At 47.4% G+C, this 13,890-nt stretch overlaps 1 protein-coding gene across 3 annotated transcripts in view; it reads left to right on the top strand.

The window, feature by feature from the left end:
- Positions 1–13,890, top strand: part of WDR93 (WD repeat domain 93) — a 95,680-nt gene that overhangs the window by 66,470 nt on the left and 15,320 nt on the right. For all 3 annotated transcript variants that reach the window (XM_075557834.1, XM_075557833.1, XM_075557835.1), the window contains 3 exons: positions 10,157–10,328; positions 12,131–12,201; positions 12,722–12,808. In XM_075557834.1, the coding sequence (XP_075413949.1) occupies positions 10,157–10,328; positions 12,131–12,201; positions 12,722–12,808 (330 nt within the window). The remainder of the gene's footprint in view (positions 1–10,156; positions 10,329–12,130; positions 12,202–12,721; positions 12,809–13,890) is intronic.

Raw genomic sequence — 13,890 nt, 5'->3', positions numbered from 1 at the left:
CATTACATTTAATACATTTGTCAAACCTGCAATTCCATTCTTGGAAACATTTTTCAAACTCCTCTGTTTGGATGGCTGACAGCACCTCCCTCGTTTTTTTTCACTTCACCTCTTCTACATCATCAAATCGCTGTCCTTTCATGTCCCTCTTCATTCGCAGAAACAAAAACAAGTCCCATGGAGTGAGGTCAGGTGAGTAAGGTGCATGGAGCAAGACAGGCATGCTATTTTTTTTTTTTTTTTTGCCAAAACTAGCACACTGAGATGGCTGCATGCACAGGTACGTTGTCATGGTGGCCGTCTGCCACAAATGAGGTCTTTTGTGTCGCACACTGTTAGGCAATCTTTTCAGAGCCTCTAAATAGAAAGCATGATTAACAGTCTGACCTGGTGGAACGGACTCAACATTTTCATCCTTTCGGGAAGTGGATGGACATCCAGAATGAGATTTGTCATCAATCGGCATTTCACCTTTTTTGAAACAAGAAAACCATGTATACACTTGAATTTTCCCCATAGTGCTGTTCTTGTAAGCTGTGTCCAAGAGTTTCCTTGGCATTTTTCCCCAAGCAGGAGACATAATTTCACAGCTGCATGCTCACAGGGCGTAGCGGAGGGAAGTGATGGTGAGGGGCACCCAGAATATGGAGGAGGCCTTACTGGGGACAGAGACAAAGACTCAAGGGGTGTTGGAGAAAGACGAGGGGTATACTGTCGGGGCTGATTAAGAGAGTATTTGGCTAAGAGAACTTGAGCAGGGTGACAGGTAGTACATGGAGAGGGACGGGAGCAAAGAAAGAAAAAGACCTGGACATATGGAACTTCTGACCACTTGTGAGCTCATCAACAAAATTGTCAAGGTCGCGGAGAATGTTAAAATTGAAAGTGCCGTTTTCTGGCCCGCGTGACTCATTGTCCACTTGGGTTTTTTTTTAAATCTATTTATTTATTTATTTATTTATTTATTTGCATTTTATTAGGGGCTCATACAACTCTTATCACAATCCATACATATACATATACATACATCAATTGTATAAAGCACATCCGTACATTCTTTGCCCTAGTCATTTTCTTTTTTTTGTCCACTTGGTTTTAAGGCAAAACTTGGTTACAGAAAGAGACCAGGCCCTTCGGACAGAGATCAGGAGCCAAATCCAATTTAGTACGATTGGCCAGTAGGCACCCCAAAGAACTGTCCTTAGGGGGCTCAGACAGAGGACTTTCCATGGTGTCTCAAACTGCAGGGTGTACAGGCAGAGGAAAAGGGCATCCCCTGATCCACATCCGCACCTAACACACAAAGTCTGGTAACCCTGAGGTCATCCAGATCAGAGATCGGGGCCCAGCGGAGAGTCCTGGACTACTCCCAGCCAGGAAGGCTCCCTGGCGCAGGGACCTTGGATCAGTGGGAGAGACCATGGAAACCAAGGAGAGGGAGGAGGCCAGGCTTTGGGGCCGATATAATGGAGGTTGGTCAGAGGTCTTTGTTCAAGGTGAGAGAAAGGGGGAAGTAGAAAATGTTAGAGAAGGCACTGCGCAGCTGCAGACCCAAAGCACACAAGTAAGTAGAAAAAGGTTCAGAGATAACTTTTGCACCTTAGTCCAGTCTGAAGGCGCAGTGACTGCCAGGCCCAGAGCCAGGAGTCCTGTTACCAGTAGAAACCCCAGAAAGTAGACACAGACAAAGGGCTGGGGGCTACATGAGGGAAGAGAGACCGGAGAAACGATCCTTAGCGTGGCACCCCTTTGGGGGAAGGCAGTTATTTCCAGCTCCCCTTAGTACTAGGGTGGAAGCATAAACCCATTTCGTGGCACCCCAAAACGGGGACCCTCTGTTCCCATATGAGTTTGCTGGTCCTCAATGTCCGGAAAGACAAACGAGACAGAACGAACATACGCAGAGAGATTTTGACCAGAAGCCACTCGTTCAGACAGGCTCCAGAGGTTCGAGAGGAGAGGAGGGGTGGGCTAAGTCCCAGCTGAAGCAGGACTGGGACGGCACAGAGCCCGTGTCCCTACCTCTCCCTGGTTTGGGGCACCAAATATAAAGGTGAAACTAAGGCACAGGGAGACGGACAGACATAACGAGGACCAGGGAGAGCAGAAACAGAAGTAGCTTTATTAGAGGGATCTCCCTGACAAGGCTCCATGACCGAGGCCAACAGGTCAGGGAAGTCGTGCTCAGTGGCTAGGGGCGCGGGTTTTTAAACGGGCAGTGGAATGTATGGCAGTTTGCATATGGTGTCTGGCCACTCCGAGAACTGCTTGTGGGTTCCTTGCGGCTTTCTTTGAACCTGGAGCATCTGGCCTCACTGCTGTCTGCTGCTGACCTCTGGGGATGTGCAGGGAAGCAGGGCCCTAACCTGCTTCAGCTCAGCCCAATCAGCCATCGCAAGGTTTGAGGGAAACTGCTTTTATGAAAAAAGCTGACCAGAGAGAGCCTTCCCAGTGGGTGCACAAACTCGGAGCAAGTTGCTGATGCTTGCCAAGGGGGAAGCATTTATACCAGGAGAGCTCAACTCTGCCCAGCGCAAGTCCGTTTTCTGGGGGTGTACCCCCCTTATGCGAATAAAGATGCCCAGTGTGAGATCATTTATGCATCTGTAAGGATTGGTTAGGGAAAATAGGGTACACGTGCACAAAGGGATAGTTTGCAACCAGTTAAAAACAAAAGGGAAATGCAAATGACCAAGAATAGCTAATTCCTGCCTTCCCTGGTCGGAGCCTGGTGGTGTCGTGGATTATACATTGGACTACTAAATGCCAGGCCGGTAGCTCACAGCCACCAGAGGCGCTTCAGGAGCAAGATGAGGCTCTCTGCTCCTGTACAGAGTTAGTCTCCAAAACCCATAGGGGCAAGTTCTTTAAGGAGTCAGCCTTGACTTAATGACAATAAATTGGGTTTGCTTTGATTCTCCCTGGTAGAAGAACGGAGACTGAAGGAACCCAAAGATGTAGAAACTGTGACTCTAATAGACTAACGAGCACTTGAACATCCTGAGACTAATCAACCATTTACGAGCCAAAAGACAGCATTTACCTAAGGGCAAAGTTCGGAAGGAGTGGAAATGTTAGGTTTCTCTCTCCGGGCTAGATTCCAACTTCAATCCTTGGCTCCGCGTGAGAAAGATTTCACGCCGAAGCCGGGCTCGTGATCCAAGTGAATTTAATGAGAGTTAAAAGAAGTTTCAGGTTTTACGCAGCACCATTAGGATTCCTTTGACCATGCGGCCTGGCAGAGACTGCCCCAGATCACGCAAGGATCTCTCTCCTCCCACGAAGACAGCCAGCCAAGCAAGACAAGACAAGACAAGCCCCCTCTCCCTCTCGGTCCCTGCCTTTTCAAGGGTTCCCGGGGGAGGTGTGGTGAACGACCCCAGGTTGATCCCATTGGCTGAATTGCAGTCACCTGGCCCAGGTGGGCTGCTCCAGGTGTACCGCCCATCCGAGCCCACCCAAGGGAAAATCCAGCTTTGTCCTTTGCGGGCTCTCCTGGGCACGCGTCAATGGACTTCCCAATTCCCTAGGCTAAGCTACCTAACAGAAACACAGGGAGGAAGTGGGCTAAGTGATGTGAAATTGTGGGGACTGCAGTCAATGAAAGAATCATTGAATGGAATACTGATCTGCTTTATAAACTGCTATCATTCATAGTAAAAAGCTTTTTTTAAAAATTGGTTAAAATGACCCCCAAAGGCAATTTTTGTAAAAGAACCTGGTGAGAAGCATACCAGCTTGCGTGATCCGAAGATGATAATAACAAAATCCAAATATATGAGGGGGAAATATCAGAGTTCAAATCATGAACACCTGATCTGCAGAGTGACCAGTCAGAGTACTCAGGCGAGGGGCTGGAACAGCTCTGCTGTCAGATAGAGATCATTGTAAACTTGATTATGCTGGATCAAACTTGATACTTGGTCAGTTCTCCTCCCTCATGACCCAGCCTGAAATTGTTCTAGGTCCAAGTAGTTCTTCCTTGTTCCATGACAAAACATGTCTTCCCTGGCTTTTAAAATATTGTTGGTGGGCTTTTCTTTTTCACTCCTTATTTGTAACTTTTTTATCTTTATATTATTGTTTTATCCTTACCACTTTATTTTGTTGGTTTCTGTTGGCTTTCCCAGTTGTGAAGCACAGAAGGAGCAGATCATAAAGATAATAACTGATGCAAAGTTTATAGGGGGTTGGGGGTGGCAGGAAGGAGATAGGGAGGGTGAGAGGACTTGGGGAGCAGACAATGAATTCGGGAGGAGGGGGAGCACTAAACTGTGATACACATCTTATTTTAAACGTTATCTAACATGGAGGTATATGATATGTGAATACCACATTAAGAACAAAAGAGAACAGCCTTGCCCAGTGGCTACCACAGGCGAAGGGGGAAGAGCTGCTGTGTAGGGGCACTGAGTTTGTCTATGTCAGTGGTGGTAGAGTCGTTGGGAAAAGGATCTCATTAGTGGCTGTACAGCACAGAGAGTGTCATCAGTGACACTGAATTGTACAAGTAGAAGTTGTGGGATTGGAGAAAGTTCTCTTGTGTACATTTTGTCACAATTAGAAAAAATAATACACGAATAGCAATGACTACAAGGCAGAAGAAAATGTTCTAGAATTAAATATGATGACAATTGTAGTCCTTGCTATGATTGAATTGTATGAGATGTAGAAAAAGTACTAATAAAACTTTAAAAAGGGAGCATGTGATAGGATTTGCTCTATCAAAATATATTGTAAGGCTACAATAATAAGATAGGAAAAAATAGATAAAAGAAACAGTAGAAAAGCTAGAAGCAGACCCATGTGTAAATGGGCACTTGGTACATGATAGAGGCAGCACTATAGAGCAGGGGAGAATTGGTGATCATTTTAATAGTTCTTGTCTATATTGGGGCAGGAGGTGGGAGGGGGTTGCTTGGCTCCTGCCTTACACTGTTAAATCTTTCAAAGAGACAGAGCAAGACCTTCAATAGATTTATTGAGGTTTGTAGGGAACAGGAAGTCAAAGGAAATGAGGTGAAAGGGGTTTAGGATAGCCACATAAAGGGTAGAGCTGGCCCGTTGTCTAAAGCCTGAGAATTAGCTGACTTAAAAGGAATAGAGACCAGGAGAGCCGCTATTTCAGAAAGGAAGAGGAAATTAGGGCTAATACAGACCCACTAACAAGCTGCAACAAAGTTTGGCGAGGAAAGAGTTAAAGGGCTCTGGTGCCACAGCCACTGCTTCTGCTGCAGGAGCCAGCAGGGACCGGACTGGACTGAACCGACCTTGGAGAGTCTGAGCCTGGGAAGTGTCTGCAGAGAGAGCTGGCTTTTCAGATACGGGGTGAGAAGCGAGAGAGCACGCAAAGACAAAGGAAATCCCACAGTATTGATGTTTGGGGCCATCTATAAAATATGTAGACGTGATGAATCCTGAGCATTTTTCTGGTTGGTGCCCTTAACTCCAATGGGACAGGCGCCAGCTTCAGAAAGCTTAAGACACTTAATCAGGTGGGAAAGATGGGCAGAATAAGCTTTGTAAAGATTTGTTTGTTTCTTCTTGTTGCTGTTTTCAGTAACGCTGCCACCAGACCCTACATACACCAAAGAAAAATAAGTCCTAGATGAACTGGAGGAATACATGTAAAATTCAAAATATATTTTAAAAATTCCAAATATAAAATGCTTTAGAAAATAATATATCTTTATGGCCTCTGTGTAGAAAAAGGAAAATGTTTGTATGGATTTGTGATGAATTGTATGAGGCTCCCAATAAAATGGTTTTATAAAAACAGGTTTTGTAAAAAAAAAAAAAATTAGGTTAACTAGAACATTATAAAGATGGATTCTAAATGTAATCATGACTGAATGATTAAAAGAAGGAACAGATTTCACACGGGGTTGTTTATACACAGGGACGAGAGGTGCCATAGGAAGTCACCAAGGACTACAGACAAGGGAGAAACTGATGAAATAAATTTCTATTTTTTAAAAGCAAAATAAAAAAAATTAAGAACTTCTAGTCATTGAAAGACACCATTAAGATTATGAAAGCACTAGGAGAGGGAGAGGGAGGGAGAAGGAGAGAGAGAGAACCTCATCTTGGCCTACCCAGGCCCAGGGACAACATCCCTGCTTGGAGCAGCCAGTGCAGAGAGAGGACTGTCGGTCGACCCCATCCCAAGACAGGACGTGCCCTCACTGACCCATGGCGCTATGGGGGACAGCACTGGAGACACTGTGCAGAAAGTGAGCCCGGTCTGCCCCACACACAGCAGGGTGAAATGTGAAGGGGGTGTAACAGGGTAGCAAGGGGAGCAAAGTAGTCAAGTCCCCTGGGAATCCTAAAAATAGACTTTTGACTCGGGGGACAGGGCTTGGCACCTCATCAGACCCTATTGGGAAACACTCATATGGATCAGCAGACAGACCTGGAAGGATCGGTTTTTTATGGGTTTGTTTCTTTTCCCGCCCTATGTCTGTCTATATCAGACAGGCAAGACAAACAATCCCAAGGAGGAAACAATGGGACGGTGGTCCAGGGGGAACATGGGAGAGGATGGGGAGGGGAGGGAGGAGAGGGGGTGGGGGAAGCCAACAAACGTAGGATGAAGAAACAACAAGAGATCTAACAGTGATGGCAAGGAGGCCTGGTGGGGTTTGATCAAGTGCAGCGTATCTAAGAGGAATTACTGAGAGCCAAGTCGAGGGTGAGCAGGATGGTGGAGCAGGAGAAAGGTGAAAGGAAAGAGAGGAGAGAACTAGGAGGAAAAAGCTATTTACAGAGGTATAGCTATAGGCATGTATATATGCAAATATATTTATATTGAAAGGGATAGAGGCCAATGTACATATATTTATAAGTATTAAGATAGCAGACGGACTTTGGGCCTCTACTCAAGGCCTTCCTTAACACAAGAACACTTTGTTCTAATAACTTGGCACTCTTTGATACTCACCTTCCCAACACGATCACTGAAAACAAAATGGGTGCATAAGCAAGTGTGTGAAGAAAGTGGATGCCCAGCTATCAAAAGATATAGTGTCTGGAGTCTTAAAGGCTTGAAGTGAAACAAGGAGCCATCTAGCAGGGAAGCAACTAGGCCCACATGGAAGAAGCACACCAGCCTGTGTGATCATGAGGTGTCAAAAGTATCACATATCAGGTATCAAAATATCCCAAACAAGCCATTATATCGATGTGAATGAAGGGGGTTGGAGGGGAGTCCCAAAGCCCATTTGTAGACAATTGGATATCCCCCCACAGAATGGTTACAAGGAAGGGACAATTCAACCAGGGTGCAGTATAGCACTGATGAAACACACATCATTCCTCTAGGTCCTGCATGCTTCCTCCCCACTACCATGACCCAGTTCTACCTGACAAATCTGGCTAGACCGGAGTACACACATTAGTACAGATAAGAGCTCTTGACACACAGAATTGGGGACAGGTAAACCCCTAAAGAACAGTAGTGACAGTAGCGATGATATGAGGGTAGGGGGATGGTAGGTGTGGCGGTGAAGGGGAAGAATGGGGGAGCCTATCACATGGTTGGATATATAGTCCACCCCCCCAGGGGAATGAATAACAGAAATGTGGGTAAAGGGGCACAATGGACAGTGTAAGACATGAAATAATAGCAATAACATACTTGATCAAGGATTCATGAGGATGGGATGGTAGGGAAGGGAGGGGGAAAAAGAGGAGCTGATACCAAGAGCTCAAGTAGAAATAAAGTGTTTTGGAAATGTTGCAACATATGTACAACTTTGCTTAATAAAATTGAATGATGGATTGTCATAAGATTTTTTAGAGCCCCCCCCAAGAAAATGATTAATAATAATTTTTTAAATGCCAACCTCCCCTCCAAAAATAGATCATGAAAGCATAAACCATGGAGTGGAAACATATATAATCCATAGCCACAATGTATAAGGGATTTCTATAGATTAAGAAAAAGATAACCTAGTACCAAGCCAGTGAAGAATATTATACAGACCATAAAATAAAACATTCAACTGACTAATGCACATGAAAAGATACCCAGCATCATCAGTTATAGACAAAATGCAGAGTGAAAGCACAAGAAGAGATCGCTACACACCAGAATAGCTACATGTTTTAAAGGCTGACCACACAGCGTGTTAGCGAGGGTGTGGACCATCAGTTTGCCCAGGGCTCCAGGGTTCCTGGGATGTGCCACTGACATTGCTAACCCTAGGAAATTCCTGAGCAAGCCAGGTCAAGCAGATCACTGTGACTCTAGGTGTACACCCTCTAGGTTGGCAAGTAAATAGGGACCAAGAGACACGTACAAGGATATTAATCATGGTACTGTTTTAAATAACCCGAAACAACTGAAATGTCCCTCAATAAGAGTTCAGCTGCATTGTGGTCTATGCGTTCAATGGAATACTACACAGCCAAGAAAATGAAGCAACCGCAGCTCATTAAGCGAAGTGGGTAATTCTCCGAAACGTGCGTCATATTGAGCACAGGAGAACCGATATAGAATTAATGCTGCTCGGCTCCGTTAGCGCATAATTCAAAGTCTGGTAAAACGAAGCGATGGTGTTAAGTGTCTATTTGCTGTTTTCTTTACTTTGACTTGTAAACCAAAAGGAAGGCTGCACTCTTTGCTCTTCATCAGCGAGTGCTTCAAGTACTCTTGGCTTTCAGCAAGCCAGGTTGTGTCATCTGCACGTCACAGGTTGCATATCGTAATTCTGGTACTTCGTGAATGCATTTGTTTACCATTCACATTGAATAAGTAGAGTGAAAGAGTAAAACCTTCACACATCTGATTTTAAACCAACACGCCTAATTGAGAGGCAGACTACATAAAGAAATGCAAGGCTTGCAATAAAAGACAGGAAAGCTGTTGCTTCTTGGGCAGAGAGAAGGAGTTAGGATGGGAAAGGAACCCTTCCGGAAGCTTCTAAGTACCTGGCTGGGTTCCATTTTCGGCCTAAGTAGAGACTACTAGATGTTTACATTAGAATCATTTCCTAAGAGCTACGTTCATGCGCTTTCTGAACATGATACATTTCACAATCTAAAAGCTTGAATAAATAATAAGCATTATGAAGTGATCTCCAAAAGGCACTGTCAAATGAAAAAGCAAGGGGTGTCGTACCTACCAGGCCCCCGGGGACACAAACAGCTAAGTGCTTGACTGCTGACCGAGGGGCTGGCTCTTGGAACCCGGCCAGTGGCCCCGTGAAAGGAAAGCTGGCTCTATGGAGCAGATCTACTCTGTAACACTTAGGGCTACCGGAGTTGGAATCAGCTCTGTGGCAAGTGGTGTGGGTTTTGGGGTACAGTACCTACGGGCTGTTTTCAAACTCTAGCAATCAATCGCAGAATCATTTGGAGTGTTGGACCCCAGCAGCTGAGTTTCGGTGTCAACAGATCAGGGTTGGAGACTGAGAATTGGCTACGCTAACAAGTTTCCAGGTGGTCAAACGGGTGATCTGGGACCAGACTTAGGCACTACTGCCTTATAGCACACATTTGTTTCTACCAAGAGGGCTCCCTCTAATGAGTTGTGCAAGAAACTGCTGGCCACGGTTTGCCCTCGTGAGGGGCCTAGAGCACGGTGGGGCCTATTGGCCAACTTGCAGGACATAAGCACCTTCCAAAGAGAGCAAAGTTCTGGCTCTCGGAGTGTGAACCGGAACATAGATCATCTGGCTCCACTGTGGGATTAGCACCAGACGAACAAAAGGAAATGAAAGGTTATTGGCAGGGGGAGTGGGAGGAAACGGATTGCCAGGGGGGAAATAGGTCGTTAAATGAAAGCAGTTGGCTACACATCCGCCTGAGGAGACAATGGGATTGCCTGGTCATGTGGGCTTTCAGCAGGGCTGCTGAGCGGGGAGTGGCTTGGTGCCCAGCTTAGCTGGGGAGGTGACACCGGCGATTTTAGGTCTCCAGGAGCATCATAGACCTTGATGTCCACAGCATCAACCGAGGAAATGATGGGGGTGGAGCTGTAGAAGCATCTACTCTTCCTGGGCTTGGTGCGTGTGTGGAACAGGGGAGAAGGCTGAGCATGGGGTGTCACAGACCAAGGTGCTGAGCAAGGCTGATGGGAAGCATGGGAGGGGAAATGGGCCAGAGAGGGAAGTCCAGTAACTTGATTAATTCCAAACGATTGTTACCTCAGGCACCACATTTAAGAGCCCCCTGGAAGTCTTTGCCAAGATCGAGGACAGCTCTGGGCTGGGCTCTGGCCAGAACCACTTCATCAAGGACAGTCAGTGGGAGCAACAAAGGGCTGTGTTCAACGCCACGTACAAGAAATACCTGGAAGGGGACTGGGAGGAGGAGCCACTCAGGTGAGTAAGAGGACCACCTGGAGCCGCCAGGCTCCTCTTCTCCTGGCGCGCGCGCGCACGCACATGCACACGCACACGCACACGCACACGCACACACACACACACACACACACACGAGCTGCTCCACGCAGCCCAGCCCGAAACGCTCTCTGAGAGAGGAGGCTTTTCAGGAAATGTCAGCAGATCTTTTGAGACACTGTATAGACGGTTTAAATCTTGTTAGAACAAAGATGACAGCGATTTAAAAGAAAGCGATGTGCTTGTGGAGACTCAGAACAGAATTTGTTTTAGTTTGACACAGGACATATTTTTTCAAAATATTTTCTTTCTTTCTTTTAAACGTTTTATCAGGGGCTCATACAACTCTTATCACAATCCATACATACATCAACTGTGTAACGCACATCTGTACATTCTTTGCCCTCATCATTTTCAAAGCATTTGCTCTCCACTTAAGCCCTTGGCATCAGGTCCTCATTTTCCCCTCCCTCCCCGCTCCCTCCTCCCTCATGAGCCCTTGATAATTTATAAATTATTATTTTGTCATATCTTGCACTGTCCAACGTCTCCCTTCACCCCTTTTCTGTTGTCTGTCCCCCAGGGAGGAGGTCTCATGTGGATCCTTGTAATCGGTTCCCCTTTTCCAAACCACTCACCCTCTATTCTCCCAGTATCACCCCTCACACCCCTGGTCCTGAAGGTATCATCCGCCCTGGATTCCCTGTGCCTGCAGCTCCTATCTGCACCAGTGTACATCCTCTGCTCTATGCAGACTTGCAAGGTAGAATTCGGATCATGGTAGTGGGTAGAGAGGAAAAAACTTTTTTTTCTAGATGATCTAAAAACCACAGGTGGTCCTGAAGAACGTCAGCCGCCACTGTTCCCATTCCTCTCCATTTGCTTCCAGTCTAGAAGTGTAACCTGTGTGTGTGCTTCTTGACGTGTGTCGCTGCCCGCACCTTGGTCGGCAGTTAGGGCCTCATTTACCCTCCTGTGTGTCAATGGTGAAAACAGAGCCGAGGCTGCTGATGGGTGTGAGCTGGGCTGGCTCTCTCCCTGGAGTGTCATCTCTCACAGCTGGGGTGGGCTCCCAAGTGGGTGGGTGCAAAGAGAAACCGCTCCTCTCATTGCCAAGTGGGCCTGGAACTCCTCAAGCTACCGAGGCTCGGTTATAGCAGCTATAGCGATGGTCGCCTGCCCTGGGACCATAGCAAGGCTTCGTGGTGCCCTGAGCTGGATCCCCTGACCAGCTACCGAGATGACTGAAGAAGTTTGCATGTCAGTTGGCACTTTGCTCATGGTAGGCTGATTTACTCCAGAGAAATCCGCACACCCTCTAAGTCAGGATTTATCTTCTTTTCTCAGAGAGCTGATCAACCAGCACCCCACAGGTTGTCTTGTCCCCAGGGGAAGAGAATAAGGAAGCTTTGTAAGTGAAGGAATCCTTTCTCAGGACACAGCTGATTTCCAAGAAAAAACCCTTCTGGGGTGGGGGTGCTGCCCTGCACCCCACTGGTCTGGGAACATCTCCAGCACCTCAACCTGTCCATGTTCACGGTGATGTCTGAAGCTAGTCCCACTCACATGGATCGTGGCAGTTCAGGTCTCCCCCTGCCCTCAGCAGGTCCCGGGTCTGCTTGTCCCACCAGAACCAGCCATAAAAGGCGCTCTGCCTGGTGGCCTGCCCAGCAACAGGAGGAAGGCCATCGTCACCAGCCCTCTGCCTGAGTCCTCGGATCTACCAGCTCCTCTCCTTGCCAAAGAGCCTCCCGTTGCTCTAACGGATGTCTTCTCCCTTCCAGCGTGGCTACCTTCCATTTCCTGCCCCTGAGCTCGGTTTTTGCCATGCCAACGGAAGTCAAGAGCCCCTCAGGTGAGTTTCCTGGGGTGCTGTGCCCCTTGGGTCATCCTTCTGCAAAGCTCCCCTCTAGGGACTTCCACAGAGCAAACCCTGCTTGGCCCAGGGTTTGGATGATTGTTGGTGGGAGGGGGTAAAGGTGGAATTTGAGCTGTTAGCTGTAACTTAACGGGTTTCCGTTTGGATTTGGGTCCCTGAGCCCACACTTCCTGGTAGTACAGGCTGGTGCTGTCTCCAGGGAAGAGGGGATGAGTGCCCATCCCCCCAGTCTACTTCTAGATATAAATTTGCAGCCAAGTGGGCATGAAGCAGCCTAAGTGCCCTTGTGACCACACTTCCTGCCTACATAGGCTGGTGGGCCCTAGAGTCAGCCCTCAGGATCGTGCCAGCCCCTCCTCTCTGGGAAGCCCATCTTTCTAGTGGGTGGTGCCCATTAGAACCAACCATTTTGGATTTCAAACCAGCTTCCTCTTGGGCTAACACCCGCTGAACCGATGGGAAGGCGACCCTGTGTCTTTCTTCTCTCCTTTCTCAGGGGCAGCCTGTCTCCTCGGTGTGTACTGGTCCGGGAGTCATAATTTCCTCCTCTATTCACTTAACCGGACTCTGAAGGACAAAGTTGGTACGTTACTGCCGAACTGCGCAGGGCCCTGAGCACACCTGCTTCAGGGGCGTTCCTAGGAGTGTGGGGCCCCAGACGGGGGGAGCTTGGTGTTGTGGTGTAACCCCGGGGTCTAACCTGGAATGATCATGCCTCCAAGGATAGGTTCATGGGATCCCTTAGGCAGCTAAGGTGAAAGATGGCGTGACTGGAAGGCCAGTTCCTGTCACAGGGGCCCACCTCCCGTAAATCCTGTGGCCCAGGTTAGTCATTTCGCTGTCCTGGTCCCCTATTTTGTGGTCTGAAATAGGAGCTAGTTAGACCGTTTTTATCCAGTGCCGACATTTGCTGTGAATAGTGAAATCCAGAGTTTCTGAATATAAAAGCTCTTTGAAATGGAAAAACACTAAGGTAGTGGTGGTGTCACTCATTCAAATCCCCACCCCCCACCCCCCAAGCCTCTCCTCAGGTCCTGTAACGATTTCCAGTGTGGGAACCCTTATGGGACAGTTCTCTGTCCCCTAGGGTCCCTGTGAGTCAGAATCCATCTCAGTGACAGTGGACATGGGATCTCGTGTATGTGTCCGTGTCCATGTGTCCTCAAAAGTTCATAGAAAAATATCTGTAGCTGTTCATTCATTCTTTTATATATACCAACTTTTTGAAGCCCCCTTGTGTCTGTGTTCCACAAATTCAGAGAAGCAGTCATATAAGCGAGTTCACTTTGTGGTATAATTCAGTGTTATGCTTCAGGAGTACTGTTAGAAAAGTCAGAGAAGCGATTACATTCCTTTAATTCCTCTCCCAAGCAGCCTCGCTTCTCATCTAAGCTTTTATACTGACTGGGCTGAGAGGTTGGAGACGGAGATGCCCAGCAGAGGTAGAATTCAGCCAGGAATGTGAAGTTGAGAAAGACTTTACCGAGGCAGGGAAAGAACTTCTGGGAGGGAAGGGAGAGCAGAGAAAGGGGGCGGGGCATTTTGAGCCCCTGGGCAGGTTCCGAGACCCAAGGAGTTAGGTCAGAGAAATAGAGCTGGCAGTGAGGCTTGAGCCAAGGACGTATGGGCTGATAAGGGGAAGGAAGGCCTTCTGGTGCTGCCGCT

This window comes from Tenrec ecaudatus, chromosome 9 (assembly GCF_050624435.1).
Source record: "Tenrec ecaudatus isolate mTenEca1 chromosome 9, mTenEca1.hap1, whole genome shotgun sequence".
Lineage (NCBI taxonomy): Eukaryota > Metazoa > Chordata > Mammalia > Afrosoricida > Tenrecidae > Tenrec > Tenrec ecaudatus.
This window is presented reverse-complemented; position numbering and strand designations above follow the sequence as displayed.